This window comes from Symphodus melops, assembly GCF_947650265.1.
Source record: "Symphodus melops genome assembly, chromosome: 5".
Lineage (NCBI taxonomy): Eukaryota > Metazoa > Chordata > Actinopteri > Labriformes > Labridae > Symphodus > Symphodus melops.
In genome coordinates this window covers 22,185,819-22,209,158 of record NC_136695.1, presented here as the reverse complement: position 1 = coordinate 22,209,158, position 23,340 = coordinate 22,185,819, and the positions used below count along the sequence as shown (strand labels likewise).

General features: G+C 38.7%; 2 protein-coding genes across 3 annotated transcripts; one reads left to right on the top strand and one right to left on the bottom strand.

Moving 5' to 3' along the window:
• Positions 1-33: 33 nt before the first annotated feature.
• On the bottom strand, positions 34-9,733 carry LOC306823913 (tumor necrosis factor receptor superfamily member 5). 2 transcript variants are annotated; one of them, XM_079343845.1, is made up of 8 exons: positions 9,666-9,733; positions 8,731-8,856; positions 7,561-7,707; positions 7,380-7,473; positions 6,960-7,036; positions 4,751-4,858; positions 1,874-2,020; positions 34-1,303 (listed from the first exon to the last, which is right to left on the bottom strand). In XM_079343845.1, the coding sequence occupies exons 2-8, from the start codon at positions 8,765-8,767 to the stop codon at positions 1,113-1,115; spliced, it is 801 nt and encodes a 266-aa protein (XP_079199971.1). In that variant the 5' UTR covers positions 8,768-8,856; positions 9,666-9,733; the 3' UTR covers positions 34-1,112. The 2 variants fall into 2 exon arrangements, with proteins under 2 accessions (XP_079199971.1, XP_079199970.1); XM_079343844.1 differs by lacking the exon at positions 9,666-9,733 and adding an exon at positions 9,020-9,411.
• Positions 9,734-9,807: 74 nt separating this feature from the next.
• On the top strand, positions 9,808-23,239 carry c1s.2 (complement component 1, s subcomponent .2). Its single transcript, XM_079343965.1, has 23 exons — positions 9,808-9,939; positions 10,419-10,617; positions 10,725-10,905; positions 11,644-11,769; positions 12,018-12,208; positions 12,686-12,836; positions 12,933-13,048; positions 13,141-13,222; positions 13,321-13,455; positions 13,545-13,619; positions 13,718-14,527; positions 16,936-17,261; positions 17,986-18,169; positions 18,255-18,395; positions 19,695-19,900; positions 20,032-20,179; positions 20,789-20,907; positions 20,995-21,073; positions 21,224-21,358; positions 21,824-21,898; positions 22,120-22,325; positions 22,409-22,623; positions 22,786-23,239. The coding sequence occupies exons 1-23, from the start codon at positions 9,923-9,925 to the stop codon at positions 23,150-23,152; spliced, it is 4,284 nt and encodes a 1,427-aa protein (XP_079200091.1). The 5' UTR covers positions 9,808-9,922; the 3' UTR covers positions 23,153-23,239.
• Positions 23,240-23,340: the final 101 nt, after the last annotated feature.

Below are 23,340 nucleotides of genomic sequence, written 5' to 3'. Positions count from 1 at the left end.
ATTTCATCTTTAAAACTTAAAGTACAAAATACATTTGATGAAGATACATTTGATGGCAGATGTTACACTAGTTTTCATGCGACACGTGTGATACATTAATTAAATAACATATCCTTTCAATATGATAACAAATACAGTTTAGAGTAAAGGATCATTCAGAGTTTCCTTCTTTAGTCTCATTTACAGTCTTCAGTTTATTTCCTCTCAAAGTAGAAGGATGTCGTGCTCTTTTTTTCCACACCCTGCGTGCTCAAAGGAAACCATGTTTTTTTTTCTCCTAATTTTTTCAAAAACAAGTCACAAAAATGAAGGTTTATTATTTTCAAAACAAACCTCAGTCATTTCTTTAAAGCTGCCTAGAATTGCAGGTTGTTAGCAAATGTTGCCCCATTTCTTGGGACTTTTTTTTTTTCTTTTTTGTAATTTGAAAGTCAGCAGCTAAACTTGGGAACGACTCAAAATAGACAGGTGTGTCTGTCTTTATGGTTGTTAATTTACTCCATGTAATCAGGTGGTTTAGTACGGAGCTCCTGAAATTCCAAAAAGTAAAAAAAAAAAAAGTTTAAGTTGTGCACATGAGTGTTTTAAAAAAAAAACGGTTTTGGACTCCAGGGTCTCCACAGTTAAATAATACATTTATTATAAATAGTTTGTTTAAAATTGAGTCTCTGGAGTAATATGCTACATCCGGCTCCACAGACATTCACACACATTCATGAGTAACATAAAAAAGTAAGAATAAGATCAAACAGATAAAAAGGCCTAAAACCAAACGTGGCTGACATCCCTGCCTTCACTTGTTCAACTCCTTTTAAAGGACTTTTTGACATTAGAGGGAATCACCTCAGTGCACATCATTTCGTGTGTATGCATACACAATACATCATGTTGGCTTCAGTGTAAATATCACGTAACTTGAGCTGAAGTTCTCTTTGACATCCTGCAGGGGGCAGTAAAACAATCAGCCACTTAAATCTCTCCTGAAACAAAGAAACTCAAAGATGTAATCTCGGAGAAGCTTGTTTTGAACCCAGGATAAATAAATTCAGTTTAATAAATAAAAGGTGAAAAAGAGTTTTCAGAGAGGGACTCTGAACTCCGTCAGAATCCTGTTAAGACACCTCAGTCCCACACCACTCGTCCTCTTGAGGCTCTGAGTAGGTCCGGAGGAAGTTTTCGGTGCAGTATCCAGCACTTCCATTGCCCTGGCTCGATTCAGCAAAAGAAACCGAAGCCTTCCGTGGAGTTATAGGAATGCTGCTTTGCACACTGTCATCTGTGCAGGCACTGACCACATTATCATCTAAGAAGGAAATGAAATCAATGCCCAGTGTGATTATCTTTTAAATGAATGTGCAACTATACCTTTTCCCTCAGTGAGGCTTGATTTAAGACCCAGCTGATGCAGCTGAAGCATTAACTAAATTATTACAGTCCAAGAAGGAATACATTCATCACAATTATTGCTTACATTAAAATAAAATCCGATATAGTGTTTGACCTCAGGCCAGCTTCAGTGCTCTTAGGCAGAGATTCTTAACAGGAGGAGAAACATCAGTCTACCTACATCCTTAATCACTAAAAAAAAATATATACCCTTCATCCTTATCTGTTTTTTTAACTTTTAACATCTCCAGAATGTGTTCAAAAATACAAGTATTGGAGTGGAGCGATGCAAAGAGTGGAAATTGTGAAAAAACAGTAACTTTCTGTGATGACAAATGACTATGTATCAGACGTGGATGCACAGTGTTCAAACACTAATATTTCAGGAGTACTTGAACCACAATGTCTTCTGTACAGCACTTAAAACTGCAATGCAGAAACCTGTAATGTTTGCGTGAGTATGCAGGACTGTTTAGCGATGTATCACCTGTAAAAAGCGGTAACTTGCAGCCATCTTCCATGTAGCTCTCTATGCAGTGACCATTCTGCTCTTTGGATGGCAACAGCAGCTTCAGAGGACTGACTGGATCTGCTGCAACCATTTCAGTATGGGTCACCGGGTCGCTGGATCTTGCTGTATGAAACACAGAGAGGGTCAGAACTTTCACTATCACAATGAGGACCTCGATGAAGGAATTCTCATTCTCGCAGAATACTTGATGAATAATTTTCAATGCATCAAACATTCTGCAGACTGACATTGACTTTGAATGTTTTCTTAGTAATTCATCATCTGTAATGATAATGGTTGGCCTGTAGGTGGCAATACATTCTTAGAAAATGAGCTCATCAAGATGGTATCCTATTTGATTTGTACGTGCTGACAAAAATATCTTCATACTTCTGTGTGGATACATCTGTTCAATTTAAATATACTTCAGCTCAGTTTGGATGAAATCAAGAAAGCAATAATTCCATGTGAATTTATCTTGTTGGTGTCACCGCTCACCTCTGGACTAGATCTATGGCTGTCAAAATGGCTGACTTTGTTTTGCCTTAAGAGAGAGTCAGAGACTATTTGGGTTGTCAGACTTAGTTATGGTCTCACTTTTGAAGGTAGAAAGATTGAATGTAATCTTCGTCAACCCCTGCAGCATGATTCACTTCTCTACTGATTTGATGTCTGCTCAGTATCTTCCAGCTATTCATAGGCATAGTTTTTTTTAATGTGTTCTTGAGGACAACATTGAAATGGATTGAATTCCTCATGATGAAAACGAACGTGAGTTTGTTCTCTGTGACCCTGGTTAATATTTTACAACCTTTAAACAGATACATGTTGAAGTGTCGAAATAACAACCAGTTAAAGCTGGAAAATGCCCTGTGACTGTGGACCTCCAGGGGGGGCAAAAGATTGTTTACTCGATCTGGTTTAACTTGATTCTTTGAAATATCCATGGCTGCTGATTTAAAGAGCTTAAGATTTGTAGTGCATCGTTATCTGACCGGTTGAGCAGTACAATGAAGGCCTTGTTGTGTCTAATTAGATCAAATGTAGTGATTTTACACATACTCAGAATTTTCAGAGTGAGTTGCATGTATGAACACAGACAACCACTTTTATTATTTACCTGAAATCATTTCTGGGGTGAGCAGATGTTAAAAGCAGGAAATATTCAGGAACATTTACTGTGTGCATGTGGAAAGGGTTGAGGACATTTATATCCTGCTGTTTTGTTCTCTGTTTGCCAATTTGTACTCATCTTTTCTTTTGCTGATGAGGTGAATTTCCAAATGGACAGCGTGCCTAAACTTAATCCCATTTGACAAAGATGAAGCCAAAATACCCCTGAGACCGGCGCTGACAGATCATGAATTTCAGAGGCCAGAGACTGTGTAGTACGGACTGGAAAGAAACAGAAATGATCTAGATGCACAGTCCGCAGTGGAACAGATTCCTGTATCAGCCTGAAGCAGACACTCACGATTATGAAAAGTTCAATGACTCCTGTTTTGGTGTTTGTCATATTTTCTCCTGCTGTCTTTGTTCATCAACAGAGATGTCAATCATGACACATATACACTACTTTTAATAGCATCAAATAACTAATTAAAAAACAACTTGAATACTAAATGTCATGATAATAACTAGAATAATGATGATAATGGGTTCGAAAAAAATGTGTGTCTGACATTTTGATTTTATCGTTTGTTCCATGTCTTATCCATTAACGTATAGGAGTTTGATTTTATGACATATCCTGCTGCCAGTCAGCAGAGGTAAATCTCCTGGCTTCACTTGAGATGAGGTATTTGGTGTATGTATATGGTAAGAACTAACTGCATTACTGAAAACAGCTATAGCCTCAAAAATAATCATTATCAGCAGCTACTGAGTAATGTTGCTAGTGTGTCTGTTTGATACAGAGCTGCATTAAGCTGCACAAACCAACATCTATTCATCTCTTATGTGGTGAGATTTTGGATCATTTGGCTGAGAAAACAGAATGTACGACACTAATACAGAGTTTCAGTGGCATTAACTCTTTGAATTTATAAATACATGTAGATATGGCTAAAATGCAGATTGAAGAAATAAGAACAAAACTCTCTATGCTGCAGTATAACCACAGCGACCAACAATCCACTTCATCAGTGCATGCAATCCTTTAAAATTAATACCTTGCACAAATGTACTCGCATGCATACTTTCTGAAAAACACAGTTTTTCTTCAATCAAACCTCCTCACCAGTTATATTTCTTCAGTAAATTCCAGCATTGACACATAGGTTCACTGGAAACACATAGTAGATAACAGTAAAATACAACACGTCAGACAAAGAAATCAAGACGTGTTTCTCAGTATGAGTTAACAGCATGTGAACTGTGCGTCACATCAAACCAAATGCAGTCTGAATATGCAGCGGATGTGGTTTCCCCCATTTAGTCTGTCATTCAGCTTATTGAGCACCATGTCACACAGCTTCTTATCAAACCTTATACTGATCTTGCAGATATTCCACTGTTGGCCAAACAACAAAACAAACAAACAGAAAACTGAAGAAATTACCAAAGTGAGTTTCATTTAAATTCAGGGTAAAAAAGGGAAGAAGATCTTTTTCACTGTAACGGAAACAGTGGGAGGGAATGACTGACAGAGATAAAAGCTGTGACCTTCAACTGTATGACTTCAAAGCTTTGTGTCTCAGATGTGGCGAATGACATGCGTAGTTACCACTGAGTAGGCATTCCTGCACGTCACATTGCCAACCCTTAAAAATACATTTTTTTAATACTAAGATTTTCAGTATGATGTCACAAAAAATAATAATGAAACACACTGATGTCGCACATAACACTCACCTGATCTACATGACTTGCGTTTTGACCTCCAGCAGAAGAGACCAAACAGGACGATTGCCGTCAACACAAGTCCTGACCACAGGCCTGCAGGAATCATCCAGTGACAATCTGATAGACAGACAGAGGGGGTTTTCAGAGGAACCCAGATACATTGTATTTATGATTTTACATCAAAATCTTCCGGTAAATCAAGTGGGGGAATGAAAGACTGAAATAGCTCACAATAAAAACACTTAGCATCTTTTATGAATGAACTCTCAATCAATTTCCATTTAATGTTGCTTTTGGTCAAATACAGTATGTGCTCATTATACCAAACAGCTACTCTCAACTTATATAAAGAGCTTTGTGACTTTGAATATGTGGTGTCTTACACGCTTTAACAAAGTGGCATAATTACATTATTTTAAGGTTTATTTATGCATTTGTCAACAGTATTACTCCTCAAGAGAACAGACTGAATTAAATGGTTTAAAATATATATGAAATGTACACATTATCTAGAGGTAGGTTTCAATTACAGTTACAATTTTAATGAAAGTAGAGTTACACACATTGTATACTGGTACTTTTTTAAACAGACTGCCATAGACAATACGGTTGATTTTAAGGTTTACAACTGGAAACAAAATAAGCAGGATTAGAATAAAGTGCCACAGCTTTGGTTCAGATAATGTTTTCCTTTAAAAGACTAAGAAAGTTTGGTTAACAGATCAAAATGTGTCAGAGGTAAATTTCCCACCTTATTCAGTAGAACTTGAATATTTAGTGACTATTGATATATTATGTAAGTTTAACTCCTTGATTGCTGTCATGAAAATTGTATACACATTTTCAACAATCAAACAAATATAAAAGCTGCAATAACTTCAATATAATATCAAAAACAGTAAATGTTTTAATGTGTTTGTATTTTTTTTAATATATATATATATATATATATATATATATATATATATATATATATATATATATATATATATATATATATATATAAATGCAAGATATCCATCAGAAAGTGCAGGACTAAAATGTTTTGATTGAAATATTTAGTTCAGATGATATGTTTGTAATTTTAATACTTTAGGCTTTATATTAAGATTTACTTTATTGATCCAGCAAGGGGAAATTCTATGTTTACACTCTGATAATCATCAACACATGTACAAACAGGATCCTATGAACATGCACTAATGGAGAGACGTCAGAGTGATGCAGCTGTCCCCGGTCTTGAATCTGCAACTCTACGGTTCCCAACCCAAATCCCTACGGACTGAGCTACTGCCGCCCCCAAATTATTCAGCCCTCCTCACTTCTCAATCTCATTGTGACTCCTCTGACTCTGACACTTACTCACAGGATGATGATGTTTGTATTTTGTCTGAAAAGTATCACGAACTGTTGGTGAATTACCATGAAATTTGGTGCATTGAGAGACTTTTCTTTACCCCAGACTTTAGCCTGATGTTGAGGATATATTCATGATAACATCAACAATAACAATAATATTATGATACTTGATTTTTTGGTTGATGTCCACCGTTTCCCTGACAAATAATGAGTTAGCAAATGTTAGCAAACATATGTTAGCAAACTAAACTGCAGTCAAAAACATGGTAAACTCAGCACCAGGATGTTAGCATTGTTAGAGCATTTATATTTGCATATTAGCATTATTAGCATATATTTGTTGTTCCACTTTCCTTTGGCCTTACATTGAGTCTTCCCTCCTCCAGAAGCAAACAAAGTTACAAAGATTCAAGATTACTTTATTTAGTCCCCAAGGAACTTTGCCTTGGACGTACAGGCTGCATAACAGATAACACATAACACGACAACAGCTTATGTAACATAGAGGGTGTCATTATAGCCTACTAAAGCTAAAGCTTAAAAAAAGGACTGAAGTGATTAATCAAGACACACTATTATTTAATCTCTCAAGGTAATATTAACGATTTCAGTTTATCACAATGACCAAACCAACAGCTATTGCCTGTTGATTTCCTACACTTCCTGTACTTCCTCTCTGAACAACCAGTACATGGCAACCACAAGCTGAAGATCATCAAGCACTCACATTAGTCATTCAGCATCAGAAGATCCACTACATTGATTGCACAAGTTGATTTCTTCGAAAGATAAAAGCTTTTAGTCTCTCAAGACTGAATGAGTTTGAAACAAAAGCCCAGAGATAAAGATGAAGGCTTACCAGATATGAAGTTACCACAGATGGCATCAGCTGTCCGGCTTCCTGGAGTTTTCACTTCTTTTCTCCAGTCTTCACACCTTAAAACAAGGGCGGACAATAAAAGTCAATTTACGTACAGGTTATAAGTTGGACATTTTAAATCAATATAAATAGTTTTTATTCTGTCTAGTATTTTTTCTGCTGTATTTAGATTTATTAAAAATGTGAAGCTCTAGAAATAGTTCCTTTGCTGTGGATGAAATAGTCACCGAAAGTATGATGTGGGAGGTAAAGTTTGTAGAATGAAGATCTCAAATTCTTAATTCCTGCTGTGTGTGTACTGATGACTAACAAATGACTAGTGAAATGAGATTGCATTAAATCTTCTCTGAGCTTTAGAAATATGAATACAAGAAAACCATAGAGGAGCAGCAGTCTTACCTGGTGTGTGGTCGACAGGGTGAGTGGAAATCTGTTACGTTGCTGTAGGTCCCTTTTTCACACACTGCACAAATAGTGTCATTTGTGCCAGTGGCTACAAGGAGGCACAAAACATATTTTCAGATACCTGTAGCAGTATTTTGGCAGCATGTGAATGCTTCGAGTTGGAGTAAAAGCTTACCTTTAACTCTGACACCTTCACCCCGACCGCAGGACTTAACTCTCTGGCAGAGGTCACATTTATGATTTTTACAGAAGAAACCAATCTCACACTCACACACTGTGTCCACCTGAGCAGTACACTCCTTTAATGTCCTCCGGTTCCTCTCTGAAAGAGTCCAAGACAAATACAGCTTTTATCATCTTAACTCGTAAACAAACAAGTCTCTTCCATTAACATTAATAACGTTGTTTACAATGACAACATACTGTATGTGAACACAATAAAGGCAAATAAATTACAATCACATGAATAGTAAAGAAAAGTCAGGGCTTGAAAATGTGTACTGTGCTTTTTGGAGACTATAGCTTTCTGACCACTCAAAGAGCTTTTACACTGCATGTCACATTCACACACGGCTGGTGCACCAATTGGAGCAATACGGGTTTGCTATATAAAACCAGAACATTGATCTTAGTGGTTATGATATGAGTGAAAGCTCAGAAAAAAACCCATTTAAACTGGTTGGTAAGTATTACAGACAATACAAACACAGTTGCATCAGTAGACATAATCAGATTATAAGCTGAAACAAATGGCTCTTAAACTGCTGCAAGTCACAAAAGTTTACTTGACAGCAGATCTAAAAAGGCAGGCGAAAAGCAGAGTCTGATACTAGGAAAGATTTCCTGTATCACTTCTTTAAACACTGAGGTTGAATGTCAAGTTGCTACTTACTCTTTAGCTCCGGTGACACTTTAGTATCAGAATTAGAGCATTCACAACATTTCACAGCATTCACAGCTGGTGACATTTGTGATTACTGTCAAAATTATAAAGTTGTCTCATTACTTAATGGAGCTGTATGATCTTTGTTGAGAGTCATACTTCAATTTTGAAGAATTTGTTGTTTGCATCAACAAATTGATATATTAAAGATATCTTTATAGACAATTCCCTGTCTTAAAAACTTTACACTAAAATGTACTTGATGAGATGGCTTGGCTTGTTAAGATGTGAAATAACTCTGGCAACACAACATGATGTACAAAATGACTGATCCCAGCAGCAGGACAGTGAGATTTATGACTGACTGGTAGAACTGTTGCAAAATGTCTCTCTACTTAAAAAAAAGTGTGTGTGTGTGTGTGTGTACACAGTACTGTGTGTACAGTACTGTATGTAACTCACCATGTCCACAGTCTTTACAGGCTAGACATTTAGTCATGTAATTTTTGGTTGCCGTGAAGAACCCACGACCACACGGGGCACAGTCTGTCTTCTTTGTGCCGTGACATTGTGTTCTAATATGAAATCCTAAAAAGGAGAGATGGGAGAAATGTGTAGTAATCAGATGTTGGGCTGGTGAGCAAATAGTGAGGTCAATATTTCTTAAAAATATATTCACAGCAGGTTCTCACAGTCCTACGAAAGATGTTTGTTATCATAGCAAAATATATGAAATGTGAAGTCGACTGACCTGCAGCACATTTATCGCAGCAGCTCCCATCTGTTCTCATGTATTTATCTGTCTCATTTAGACATTTCATCTTTGTTGCCCATTCAGTGAATCCTCCAACTGTTTGTAAGAACCCCTCTTTCTTTTGAAACCAGCTCCTAACCTTCCAAATGAAAGCTGTTAACTTGATTGTAGAGCAGCAGTCGAGATACAATCTCGTTTCCTTTCCTCTCTTTCTGTCAACCTCACGCTCTTCTACCTTGACTCTCTTTCTGTCTGATCTGTCTGTGACTAAATCAAAGTTCCCCCTCTTCACTATGCCTTACGTACTTCTAATGCTTTTTAATCCTACACAGTGGAAAACCCCAGTGGCCCTTATCTGCTGTTTTTGACTCCGTCTGTCTCTGTCTCTCTGTCTCTCTCTCTGCCTCCTCTCTCTCTCCTTATTTCCTTCCTGTACTAACCCTCTCAGTGCAAGGTAAACGGCACGAGTATTTCCGTACTTCTTCAGACCCAATGGCTGTTTTTGCAGCACAATTAGACATTTCCTCTCCCCTCTCCGCCCTTTCCTTTCTTTCCATCTCAATTGTTTTCACTGAACCTTTGGCCCAGAGGCACAGCACAGGGATCATGTGGAGCTAAACCTGCAATATGATTTTGTACTTACAGCTCAACTGGAAAGTTTTTGGCCTCTTCTGTCTTCCTGATAACCAGATTATCCCCTCGCTGCGCTTTTGTCCCGTAATCATACAGTATTTAAAAAAAAAAAAAAGTACAACCTAAAAACAGATTTACAAAATGCCAGCGTTGGCATAAAATGTGTGAGGGAAAGAGGAAGAAGGAGGAAAAAAATATTTTTTTTTTAAGAAAAAGGGGAACAGGAGATGTGAATTAGATTTATTTGTGAGGAGATTTGATCGGATCATGATGTTACGGATAAGGTGGGTTTGAATTTTGGGCATTTCAGTATTATAAAACTTATCACATCGCTACAGCTGCTACTATAGAAAGGAAGGCTGGTTTGTAAGAAGACATTATTGTAATGGATTATAGGACGAGATTTGCGTGATATATTTCTTTATATGGACATTCTGCTGACTTTGTGTAGCTGGATCACAAACTAAAACAATATCACATAAGAAGGGGGTGCTGCTGTACTCAGTGTTTTACTTGGTGCTGTTGTTACATCCTGCATCATCATGTCTATAAATAAATTACAGTCATTCATATATATTTAGTACAACAGTATAACCTGGTTAGTGATATTGTTTTTATACAGCAGTTCTGGATGAGCAGTTCTGGAAGTAGCATCTATTAGTAGAAAGCAACATTGTGGCCATTGCATTCTGTCCACTCTCTCCTCCTCTCCCTTTCAATGTCTTTTTCTCGTCTTTTATTTGTGTTTCACATTTTCCCTCAGTCTCCTTCTTATTCTGCTGTCACACTCTGTCCACTCGACACTGCTGGGATGGGTGGAGTCTCCAGGGTATCCCAGTGGATATCTGCCACATGCCAGTCTGAACTGGAGCAGGTGTGCCCCTAAAGGTCACACCCTCTCTATCAGGCTCATCCACCTGGACCTAGAGGACAGCCAGGACTGTGAAAATGACGCTGTGAAGGTCAGAGGTCAAGATGAACAGCAAGCGTTTCAACACAGTCAATGTTTTAAACTCATGCCAGTACCAGTTATGAAACCATATTGGTGTGATTTTCTTTTCTATCCCAGGTCTTTTCCAATGGAAACCTTATTTCTGTGCTGTGTGGTAAAAAGGATTTGAAGGAACTTCAGTCGACTGTCAATCCCTCACTGCTCTCCTCCCCTGGTGGTTGTCTCTCGCTGTCTTTCCACTCGGACTACTCAAACACAAAGAGGCACACCGGCTTCAGAGGCTTTTATTCTGATCAAGGTGAGACCTATAGATAATAAAAATCAATAACAATTGAAATATGAGTTTAACCAATCCAACTGAAGTCCATTATATTTGTCCTAAATTGATTTTTTCCAATTGCCCTATAAGAGGTTATTTAGTACCTCCATGTATTCCCGCTTTGTGAAAACTTTGTAGCCTTACTGATAACTGAGGATCTGTCTCTTTATGTCATGAAAGAAAAAGAAAAAAAACAGAGTCCACTTTAAATTAGTTAACAGTAAGTTTGTCTTTTGTTCATATGTCAAACTCTTGAGTGGTTGGGAAGCAATGTCATAATAAATCAAAGATGACACAATTTTTGAGCATTGACTTCTTTTTAAAGTAAGAAAGAAGTTCATGCTGACCGAAAATACAAATAGGTCACATTATATCGGAAAGTCAAGTTTTTTGCTGCAGGTTTGTAGAGTTTTTTTTTTCCTTTATGTACAAAGTTGCTACTGAGTTCAACTGAGACCATAAGACTGATACTTCTATCATGTTTGTCTGTTAAACATGAAACTATTCCTTTAAGAGTTATAAGACGGGTGCTTGTAGAGAACTCTGGAGACTTTGTTTGACCCAGTTTCAGATCTGGATGGTCTCTTGAAATATCTGCTGCTCATCTAACTCATGACCTGCTTTAAGAAATCCAACCCAATAAAATATTTCCCATATGTAGTAGTGTATGTGCTGTGCTATACTTTTGTAAATTTGATCTTAATTAATGTCCATTAGACTTTGACGAATGTGAGGACGACCCCGACAACGGCTGCACCCAGTTCTGCCACAACTTCATTGGAGGATACTTCTGCTCCTGTCGCCACGGTTACCACCTGGCCAAGGACAAGCGCACTTGCACTGGTACAAGAAGCTCATTGATTTAGGATTAGTAAACAATGTTAAGAGGGAGGAGTTCACAGTCCATAAGAGGAAGACAAATCATGGAAGATGGAGCAAAACTGAAATAGGAAGTGAAAATGGAAAAAAAGAGGAAGTAAAAAATGTGGGGGGAGGACGAAGGAGGAAAGAGACATTTGAGCTGATTGTGTATTACTTGTGACTTTATTGATTAAACTGATCCCAGTAATAATTCCCTCTCTTCCCCACAGTGAGCTGTTCTAAGGATCTGTCTGGACTGAAAACAGGGCAAGTCTCCAGCCCCTCCTGGCCAGCTTCATATGCAGAGAACTCCAACTGTCAGTACACCCTGTCTGTGGAGAAACACCTGCAGCTGGAGCTACACTTCTCTGACTTTGATGTGGAGCAGAACTCCGATGGTCAATGCATAGACACACTGATGGTAGGTGATAATTCAGAAGATGTAAATACCACATGGAATTATGTCTGTTTAAAATTGTGAACTCTATTGACCAGGAAAATAAAGGAAGTTAAGTGTTGAAACCCTGGAGTTGATTGGTAAACATCCGGATATGACCTTTGAAAGCCTTTCTGTGGAACACATGTTGAACTACTTAAGAGTTCTCTCTTGGTCAGTTTCTCCACGGTCAGACTTTCACCTCTGACTTCCATTTTCTAAATGATTCATTCCACTAAATTCCAAGGTGTTTTGAGAAACCTGTGAGTTTCCCTTTATTCAACCCTGAAAGTCCCTTTTCACTGAGTTGCTTGGAAGGTTTCTCTGTCTTAATGTTGTATGATTTGCTCCTTAAAGGTTGGAAGCTCTGAAACCCCCAAATCGAAATGGTTACATGTGAGCAATAACATACATGTTGCCAGATAAGGAAGTATAGAACTATCCACACTGTTCTTTTTCCAGGTTGAGACTCCCTCTCGGACTTTGGGGCCTTTCTGTGGGAAAACACCCCCTGCATCTCCCCTCCTTACCTACTCCAGTCATGTCCAAATCCACTTCACCTCTGATAGTTTTGGAACCAACAAAGGCTTCTCTCTCCACTTTCAAACCAGAGGTACTTACCTGTTATAATACGACAGGAAAATAATAGTTTTGATGAATTTTGATTAGAACTAATCAGCAATCTTGTGTTTTTAATCATTCATTTCAGACAAGGTCTGTCTTGCTGAGGTGACACCACACTCCACTACGTCTCCTCAACAAACACAATATTCTCAGGGTCAAACTGTGACAGTCACTTGTGATCTAGGCTATGTTGTAAACACTGTGAGTATCAGTGTATCAATATCTTTTCAATGCACTTTATTCAAGTTTATTAGCCATTATTATGTTAATTGAATTCTCATTTCTCCAAGTAGCTAGTGACTCAGACCCTGTTAACACAGTATGAGACTACATGTCAGAATACGGGAGAATGGACTCCCAATCACAACTGTGAACGTGAGTTTGACTTCTGACTTCTGTCGTTTTTTTCTTGATTGAGATTTCTTGTTTGTTCTGCTTTTCCACATGTCTTTTCTCTTTGTAAATTCTCTCAGCTGTGGATTGTAGTCTTCCTGGTATCCCAGATGATAGCATCCTTCAGTTGGTGGCCTCAGATAACACAGTAACTGGGTATAACGGCCAGATCAGGTTCAACTGCATCTCAAAGTATTACAGGCTCGAAGGAGATGGTGATTATGAGAAGCCTAAATTAATTTTGAAAGATCTGGTTATGTTGCAGTGATTTTTATTCACAAATGTTCTCTCTCTGATCTTTCAGAAACATACACTTGTAGTGCTAATAGTGAATGGGTATCCAGTCGAGGCAAGACAGAACTGCCAAAATGTGTTGAAGGTAGAAATCTTTAAAAACTCTCATATTAGGCTACTTCTCAGTCCTTTGGATTTTTTTTCTGTTTGATTTGAATCTATCATTGTCCTTTTGTATTTCAGTTTGCGGGATGCCTGAGAAGCATACTGCTAGTGCGGGCCGGATCTTGGGTGGTCAGGATGCACACCTAGGAGAAATACCGTGGCATCTTTTAATAAAACATCCAAGAAGAGGAGGAGCGTCACTGATAAATGACCGTTGGGCTGTGACTGCTGCTCATGTTGTGGACAATGTGGAAGCGATTGAACTGCACATTTATGGTGGCCTGGTTCATGGAGAGGCTATGACAAACAGGTTTTCAAATGTTGCTGCAATGCCCGTCGAGCTGATCGTTCTTCATCCCAGCTACATCAAAGGCATAACAGATCGCACCAATTTTGACAATGACATTGCTCTCATCAGATTCACTTCCAGGGTATCCTTAGGCCCAAACATCCTTCCTGTATGTCTTCCAGAAGGAAACAGAGGTTTGTTGGAAAATGAACAGGGAACAGTGTCGGGCTGGGGGATGACAGAAGGGCCAAAAGGTTTCCATCAGTCCCAAACATTAAAATATGTCGACATTGGGGTCTATTCCCTCGCAGAGTGTCAGGATACACCTTACACAAAAAGTAAAAAACGCACCGTTTTCACCGATAACATGTTCTGTGCCGGAGCAACAGGAAAGGACAGCTGCCAGAAAGACAGTGGAGGTCCATTTGTTCTGCCTGTGGTGGGTGAAGAGGGCCCCTTTTATCTGTCTGGCATCGTGTCCTGGGGACCCCCATGTCGGACCAGGCAGTACAAGGGTTACTATACCAAGGTGGAGAATTATGTAGACTGGATTAAAGAAACCATCGATGCAGTTGAGAAACCTAAAAATGGAACAATATGAGCTGGAAATCCACATCTAAAGACTTAAAGGTCACATATTATACAAACTGCACTTGTTTTTCTAACACTTAAATAGGTCCCTAAAGTCCCGTCAATTATGAAAAAAGTCCATCCTGTCTTTTTCCTGCTCCTTTTTCAGTAAAAGTATGCTCAAACAGGCCATTTGAAGATTCTCCCTTCATGACAACACAAAGGGGTTGTCGGTGACAGTCCTACAGCTAGGTGTTTGTTCTGCCCTCAGTCTGCCTTCTCATCATAAACCATAGGGCATGGTGCAAGAAAGCCCGAGCTACCTAAGCCTTTCCAGGGGAGCGTGGTCAGACAAACATTTTGAGATACAGACACTGAAGCAGCCTGTAGAATAGAGAGGTTTATAGGCATGCTAATAATTTTATTTTTAAGAACAAATTTTACACATGTTTTGGGGCGCTCTAAGACTTATTTAAACTCTTTGAAAAGGACTATAATATGTGACCTTTACACTTTGTAATGCATTCCAAGTTTAATTCAAATCTCTGAAATAAAATGTTCAGGAAAACAGTAATCTTGTAATCAAACGCTCTAACATCCATAACCTTTTGCTTTGACCACAAAATAACTTCATTTGTAATAAAGAAATTTGCAAATCAACATCAGACAATGTTTCTTTTAACCATCTCAATGTATACGGTACATTTACTGTACATCTCTTAAGCAACATTTTAAACAGACAAGAGCTCAATGTTAGGGCCTCAAACACCAGAATATTTATTTCAGTGTAAATATTGTTACAAGTCAGAATGAATTTGGAACCAGGCGCGACTGACAAAAGGGAATAAATATGCTACATGAAATATAATGTGACTAGAAAGTGATCCCAAAACCCCGAGTCCAAAAACACGCGTGAAGTTGAGCCAGAAGTAGACGAACGAGACGGGGGAAGACGGGGTTGCAGGAGGGGCAGGCTTGGGTAACTAACGAGAGGGAGAAAAACACGACACTCAAAACGAGCATCCAAAGAGTCACTAGAGAACAGGCGTTGACACGGCGAGTACAAACCCACGAGGGAAGAACAATAATCTGGCGCCGGCAGTATGGAAGGAGCCGTCTTACTAGTGTGTTGATTGGAGTGGAGACACCTGAGCGTCAACCTGAAACTAATCACTAATTAAGGGGGGAAGGGAGACACAGAGGGAGTAGACAGACAGGGGAAACAAAACAAACACACGTGGAGCAGCACACAAAAACCCCCAAATATGACTCTATATGTCCCAATAATTTCTATAATTGTGACGACATACAGCACCTTAGATCCTGGCACCTACAATTAAGCCAATGTGTGTGTCTTGAAACACGTTATAGCTACTACTATATGTATATGTACTGTATGTCTATCTATCTATCTATCTATCTATCTATCTATCTATCTATCTATCTATCTATCTATCTATCTATCTATCTATCTATCTATCTATCTATCTATCTATCTATCTATCTATCTATCTATCTATCTATCTATCTATCTATCAGTGTTTATTGTTTTTACTGTACTGTTTACTTATTGTTTAAACTGTTTGTTATCGAGGAGGAAGGGCTGTGATTATGAGATCCTCATGTTGTTAAAGCGGCATGGTTAAACATTGTCTCCATTACGCAAAGGCCTTATGTGCCAAGAACCTTTATCAGCTGCTTCACTCTTTTTTGTAATAACCAAATGTAACACTAAAAAGTTCTTTCAAATGGACTCATCTCTGAGGATACTGAAAAAGTCAAATAGCTCCCTCTTTTGGTAGAGAGAGAATTGTGCATTTGTTTGCAATATGGGGAAAAATCCTGACAGCTGTTCAAAACAAAATCTGTTTACTGAGAAAAATGATGTGATTATAAATGGATTTTTTTTTATCATTGGAGGTGTCATCCAAAAGCTGTCTTCAGTCTTTATCTGAAAGGAATTATGTCTAGCCATTATACTTCTACTTTGTCTATAAATTGAAACTCACCAAGAGTTTGGTATATTTTGCCAAGACAAACAAGGCATATTCCCGGCATTTACACGCTGAGTTGCTAAACTCTGGAAAGACACACTTTGGGTCATTAAAGTTTCACTTGAAAGCGGATCATTTGCTGCTCTAGCAGCATATTATTTCACTGAAGGATTCACTCTTTAATGCAGAGATGGGGTGGATTACAGGTATCATCTGGTAAGTTCAGATGGTAAACAATATTTTGATGTCATACCTACATATTTTTTGGTCTGAATTTCTAACTTGATTTCAAAATTCGGTAAAATGTTTGTTTGCAAGCATTGTTATTGTTGTATTATTTTTTATTACAAACAATATCTCACAGCTAATGAATGTTATAGGTTAACTGAGTGCTTCTTCTCTTAATATTCCACATAAAAAAGTCACACAATATTATATGGTAGCAATTGTGCTTGTTGTGTCTCTGTGTTTGCTCTTCCTCTGTTTGCATCAACTTTGGACCTGGCGATCAAATGATCACAAACTGATAAACAGATCGAAACTGTCTGTTTCCAGGTTTCTACTTTTGTCAATGAACGAGTGCTGGCGTCTGCCTGAGACAGGCCCTCCAATGCACGGAGAGGTCCGGTCCCCCCAGTATCCCCAGCCTTACCCTCCTAATCTGATGGAGCAGTGGGACCTCAGTGTGCCAGAGGGTTACCAGATCAGACTCACCTTTACACACCTGGACATTGAAGATTCTGAAGAATGCCATTTTGACGCCGTCACAGTCAGAGCATCATATCATTTCAAAAATAACCGACCACTGCTTTGTGTTGTAATATTCTTAACTGTAGAAGCAGATGAAGGTTATCTGGCACAACTTCACCAAATACCAAGTAGCATGGAGAGTGAAAGGCTTGAAGAGATCAAAAAGCTCCCGTAAAAGACACTTGAAAATGTTTTAGAAAACTTAAACCTGCAAAATTCTAATTAGTAATCAGATATTTAAAGAAAAGGTTGGAGGGGAAAATGTTGGCATTTTATCACCAAATAGTGTGTTAATAAACAGTTACTTATTACACATTAAACAAACCAACATGGGCATTGGATTGCATGTTGTGGCACCATCAGTCATTAAACCTGTTAGACACTCCTTGTATACAGAGGCTAAAGTCCTTGACACATTGGCAACGACTCCTGGCCTCGGCCCTTTGATGCTTGTCTACCCCACTCTCTCCTCCAAACATTTCTTGTTTCTCCTTTAGCTGTCCAATCAATAGTGGCAAAAGGACCAAAAAGTATCCAGGAAGATGTGTATATCTGCTACTTTTTTGAGTGGGGCTAGGCTTAAGTTTGCTGGAATAACTTAAAAGTAAAACTGCAATATGAAGTGTTGCTTATAAGTGCTTACATCCTTGTCTGTATTTTTTAACAGTAAATATATCCATGAATACTGTTTTCCACGAATTTGTCTCCCTTTGAGAAAGATTTCACCTTGTCTGCCTCTTCAGGTCCTTTATGATGAAAAGGTTTTGGGGAAGTTTTGTGGCAATGAGAAGTCAACTGATGGGCATCACCCTGGTAACCAGCCCATGTTGTCTCCAGGCAACACACTCACCATTATTTTTCAGTCAGACAAGAGTAACCCAGAGCGGCACCAGAACCTGGGCTTCTCTGCTCAGTACCAGGCTATAGGTAACTTAACCCACCTTCCGTCTGCTTCCTCGTCTCTTCACTGCTTCATTCTCTTCCCCTGACTTACTGTCCTGCTCATTATCAGACGTAGACGAGTGCTCTGCACCTGAACCTGCAGACAGCTCCGGCCCACTCTGCTCTCAGATCTGCCTTAACACCCTCGGCTCGTACATCTGCTCTTGTCACCATGGCTACGAGCTTCGCTCAGACCAGCGCACCTGCATGTGTGAGTATTGAGCCGATACACACACAACAACTTGGGTATAGCAAGCAAGAGGTGTGCTTAAACAAACATATAACACAATCTTACAATCCAAATCCATCCATCCACTATCTATATTGATCCTTGGTCACTGTCTTTGTGCGAGAGGCCGGGTACACTGACAAGTCAAACTCACATTCACACCTACGGGCAATTAAAGACTCAACAATTTAACCTAACAAGCATGTCTTCGGACTGTGGAGGGAAAGAGAGAACCCACGCGTGCACAGGGAGAACATGCAAACTCCACACAGAGATGTCCTGTCCAACAGGGAATTGAACCAGGAACTTTTTTACTGTGAAGCAACAGTGCAAACTAACGCCATCAGCAGCCTAGTCCAGTACAACATACCTCCATGATAATAAACTGTTTACTTTATAGTAGTTTGCTAGTGTCATTGGACAGTATTGGAAAATACAGAGATGTATTTCTGTTTTTTTGTTTCAGCAGAATAACAGAAAATCCTCTCTGTGTAGTGCACTATACAGTAATTCAACAGTAAGTGTGTGTTTCAAAACGACAGGTTGAATCCTTAGCTCTTCAAAATGCGTTTGTTGTATAAGAGCACAAAATAATAGGGGGGACCTTACAAATCCTCGATGACCTGCATTAACTGACCTTATACCAATGGAAATCAGTGGGGGCTAAAAAGATGTGACAACATTAAAGGTCACATACTCCTCCTCCTTCTCAACAAGTTTAAATAAGTCTCAGAGTGCCCCAAAACGTGTCTGTAAAGTTTCTTGATAAAACTCCATTCTGATCCTGTATTTGATCCCTATAAAGCTCTCTGTTTCAGCCCTGCTCAAAACAGGCTGTTTCTATACGTATGTAGCTTTATATGCCAATGAGCTGTGTTCAACCACGCCCTTCTGGAAGGCTTTTGCTCTCTTGCACCACATTTGAAGACACACTAGAAACACATAATAGTATCAGAAAAACATGGTGAAGTGTAACATAATGTGACCTTTAACATGCTGTCACCTTTGTGCCTGAGATTGTAAACTTGCTTCCAAACAGCCATTCATTAAAATCAATCAATCTGATAGAGATTAACATTATACCACCTAAATCGGACTCATTTTTCTGACCACTTGATGGATCTAAGTGAAAGATTGACTTTTCTTTTTTCTTTTTTGGTCTCCAACAACTCCTGAAGAAAGTTAATGTCTCTGCTTCCTTGTCTGTAAGATGACAGTTTAATACCGAATCTTTATTAATGGGTTAAAACAAACAATTTCCTTCTTTTTTTAAATGCCCAGTATCCTGTGGTGGAGGTATATTTGAAGAGCCAGAGGGACATCTGTTCAGTCCAGGATACCCTACGCCCCCACCTCATGGTGTGTCCTGTCAGTACATCATTTCAGTAGAACCTGGCTTCCACGTCACTCTTAAATTCTCTGACAACTTCCACATCGAGAGCATGGACACTGAGCAAGGCCCAAACTGTCTCTATCACTGGCTACAGGTAAAAACAAACATCTCTCAAACACTATTCATGTATATTTCTCAAACAGAGCAGTTTAATATCATTATATACATATATTTATACATATATATTTGACAAGCTCCATTAACTATACTTTTCTCTCTGTAAAGGTGACCATTCCAGACAGAGAGCCTGTGAAGCTGTGTGGTGGAAAGAGTCCAGGTGTGATAGAAACAAACTCCAACACTGTGAGGCTGGATTATCACACTGATGATGATGGCCTGAGCCTCGGCTGGAGCCTGGATTACAGCACATACAGTGAGGAGGGGTTTGTCAATGAGATATTAGACTACAAAAGACTGTCAAAACGCATGGGCAAACATGTTTTCCATCCCATTATCATGATTCCAATCTAAAGGTATTCTAAGCATGGATGCATACAAAATTGAACAACATGACAACTCCCCAAAAGTGAAGCCTAAACAATAGGAGCTCAGTCTGCTGACTGGTCGTAGTATGTCATAGAGCCCGTCTCCTCAATGTGAAAAGATGGAACATGTGTCAAACTAGATGATCTAAAAAACACATTAAATACAATTTTCAAAAAACATAGTTTTAATTGATAGATACTTTATTAACCTTTGCTGGAATTTACATTGTCACAGCATTTGCAATCAAAGTCAAGACACAACATCAAAATTAAACAAATAACATTTAGTCCCCTGAAAACTGTCATTGTAGTTAGTTCTTTTCATGTTGATGCCTGAGTGCCCACTCAGTGAGACGTTTGGATTGGATGCTATAAAAGGACAGCTCAGCTGACAAAGGCGAGGATGTGTCGTCCATCTTTATTTACAGACAGTGATGAGGATATAAAAGGAGAGTTGAAAGTGATTTTCTACGTCTCTTTGTCCACATTGTTTTCAGGAGTGAAGTGTCAATTTCCAGGTAATCTAGCAAAGGGCAAGGTCACACCTATCTTGACTGAATATTTCTATAGAGACCACATCTCTGTGCGCTGTGACCAAGGATACAAGCTCATGATGGTAAGATAAAATGCAACTTCTCTTTAACAGTGTCTAATACTTGATAAAATAAACAGGACACAACTTGTGGGATGTTTTCTCTTACAGAATGGTTTGGAAATTGACAGTTTCTCTGCCATGTGCCAAAGCAACGGACAGTGGCACCTCCCCCTGCCAGAATGTCAAAGTATTTTTACCTCTAAGCTCAGACAAAATCTATTTTATCACAAGTGAAAAACGAATTGTGTTTCAACCACAAAGTACATTTTCTTGATATATTTTTATTTGAGTCTTACTGACAAAATACAAAACATGTCCTTCATTTGTTCCTCTGCAGTAATTGATTGTGGAGAGCCTGAACCTTTGTTGAATGGAGGTGTGACCTTCCTGTCTGGCTTTCAGAATCAGTACCTCTCTGAAGTTCAGTATCACTGTAATGAACCTTTTTACTCTCTCCTTGGTGGTGTGACTGGTAAGAACATCAATGATTTCAACAACAGTTTGCTAACATTCAAAACATGCTTTGTGGTATCATCCATCAAGGTGAAATGAATTTAGATTAGTTTGTATTAGTACTACATTCTCATTGTGTGGTCATAAAGGTGATACACGGTTGTTGAAGGGCCCATTTAGAGTTTTGCCTCGGGCCCCAACAAACTCTAAAATCGACACTGACCACACCTACCTCCCTACACAAACTTCAAATTAAGATATCTACAGTTGACTTGTTACTATATCATTCTTTGGAAATTCAGATTACGTAACTGGAATAATTTTTGATATCTGAAGTGAAAGCTTTTCTTGGAGGAATTCTAAAAAATAATTGTGCATAGGAAGAATGTCATTATGGTTATCTTCAATGCTCCTGTAAACTGGCTGCTTAATCTAGTTTTTGAATGTTAAACTTGCCTGCTGTCGTCTGCCTTCTTCTCTTCAGCTACCTTCACCTGTGAAGCAGACAGAAACTGGAGATCAAACAACAACATTATTGTACGTCCAGCATGCATACCAGGTATTCCTTTTTAATGATTGAAAATTATACTTTGGGGAAATCCTATCTACAGTTTAGTCTAAAAAATATATTAAATTATATATATATAAAACAAAACTCTCTCTCTCTCTTTCTCTCTCTCTCTCTCTATATATATACACACATGTATATAATATTATATATATATAATATTAAATATGATATGTTTACCAATTATTTAATTGTGCATGTGTGTGCTCCAGTGTGCGGCAAGCCCACAGAGCACATTACTAACTTTCAGAGGATCATTGGAGGCGGTGACGCTCCGGTTAACAGCATCCCCTGGCAGGTTTTATTAAGCGTGGATGGAGCAAGAGGAGGAGGTATGGTGATTGCTGACAGCTGGATTATGACTGCAGCTCATGTCCTGAAAGGAAAGAGTGAGACAGCAACAACTGCATCTATACAGGTCAGTAAAATACTTTTGGTTTTCACTGCATGCCTCTTGCATCCATTCCTCTGAATTGTTATTTTTTCTTCTTGTTTTTGCAGGTTTACATGGGAGGTAATAATGTTAATAACATATTGGACTCTGCAGTCAATTCCACCTCTGTCCACATTCATCCTGATTACAACAACCCGAACAACATAGACTACAACAACGACATTGCTTTGATCAAACTGCAGGATCCACTCACATTCAACTCATCTATTATGCCAATATGTTTGCCAGCAGAGGATGCCACATATGCCACTGGGACAGTCGGGTAATTACATATCTGCTAAACTTTAACACATTTTCTAGGCTGTATAACCTTTTTTCAACTGTTGTTTGAAAAGTATTTTGTTCTCAGTTGTACTATTCCTTTGTCGCTTGTTTTGTGTCTTTGCTTGAATGCTGTTTGTTTCTTTAATTATTTTTTTTACAGAGTGGTGTCGGGCTTTGGCCAAATAAAAACTGAAAACCGAAGGCAGTTGACAAATAAGCTAAAATATGTGGAGCTACCGTTGGTAGAACAGGAGATTTGCCATCAATCAATTGATAAATTGAAGAAGATAAGGAATAGCGTGCCCAGTCTGACAAACAACATGTTTTGTGCTGGAATCCCTGAGGGGGGGAAGGACTCCTGCCAGGGGGATAGTGGAGGCCCCTTCGCCCTGATGGACAATGAACACTTCTGGGCTGCTGGGATTGTCAGCTGGGGGATTGACTGTGGACGCAAAGAAACCTACGGCGTGTATACCAGAGTCATCAACTACATTGACTGGATCAACAAGATTATCAAGGAGAACTGAAACCAACAGTTAAAATGAATGTGATGTGAAGATGTTGATGCAACACAAGTAAACTGACTCACAAAAATAAAATAAAAGAAAACATTATTCATGTGTAAGTTCCTTTTTCAACATGCCATAGTTGGATCTGTTCTTGGAACGTTCATACTATTATTATAGAAATATCCTGGATTCATTTCTACTTCTAA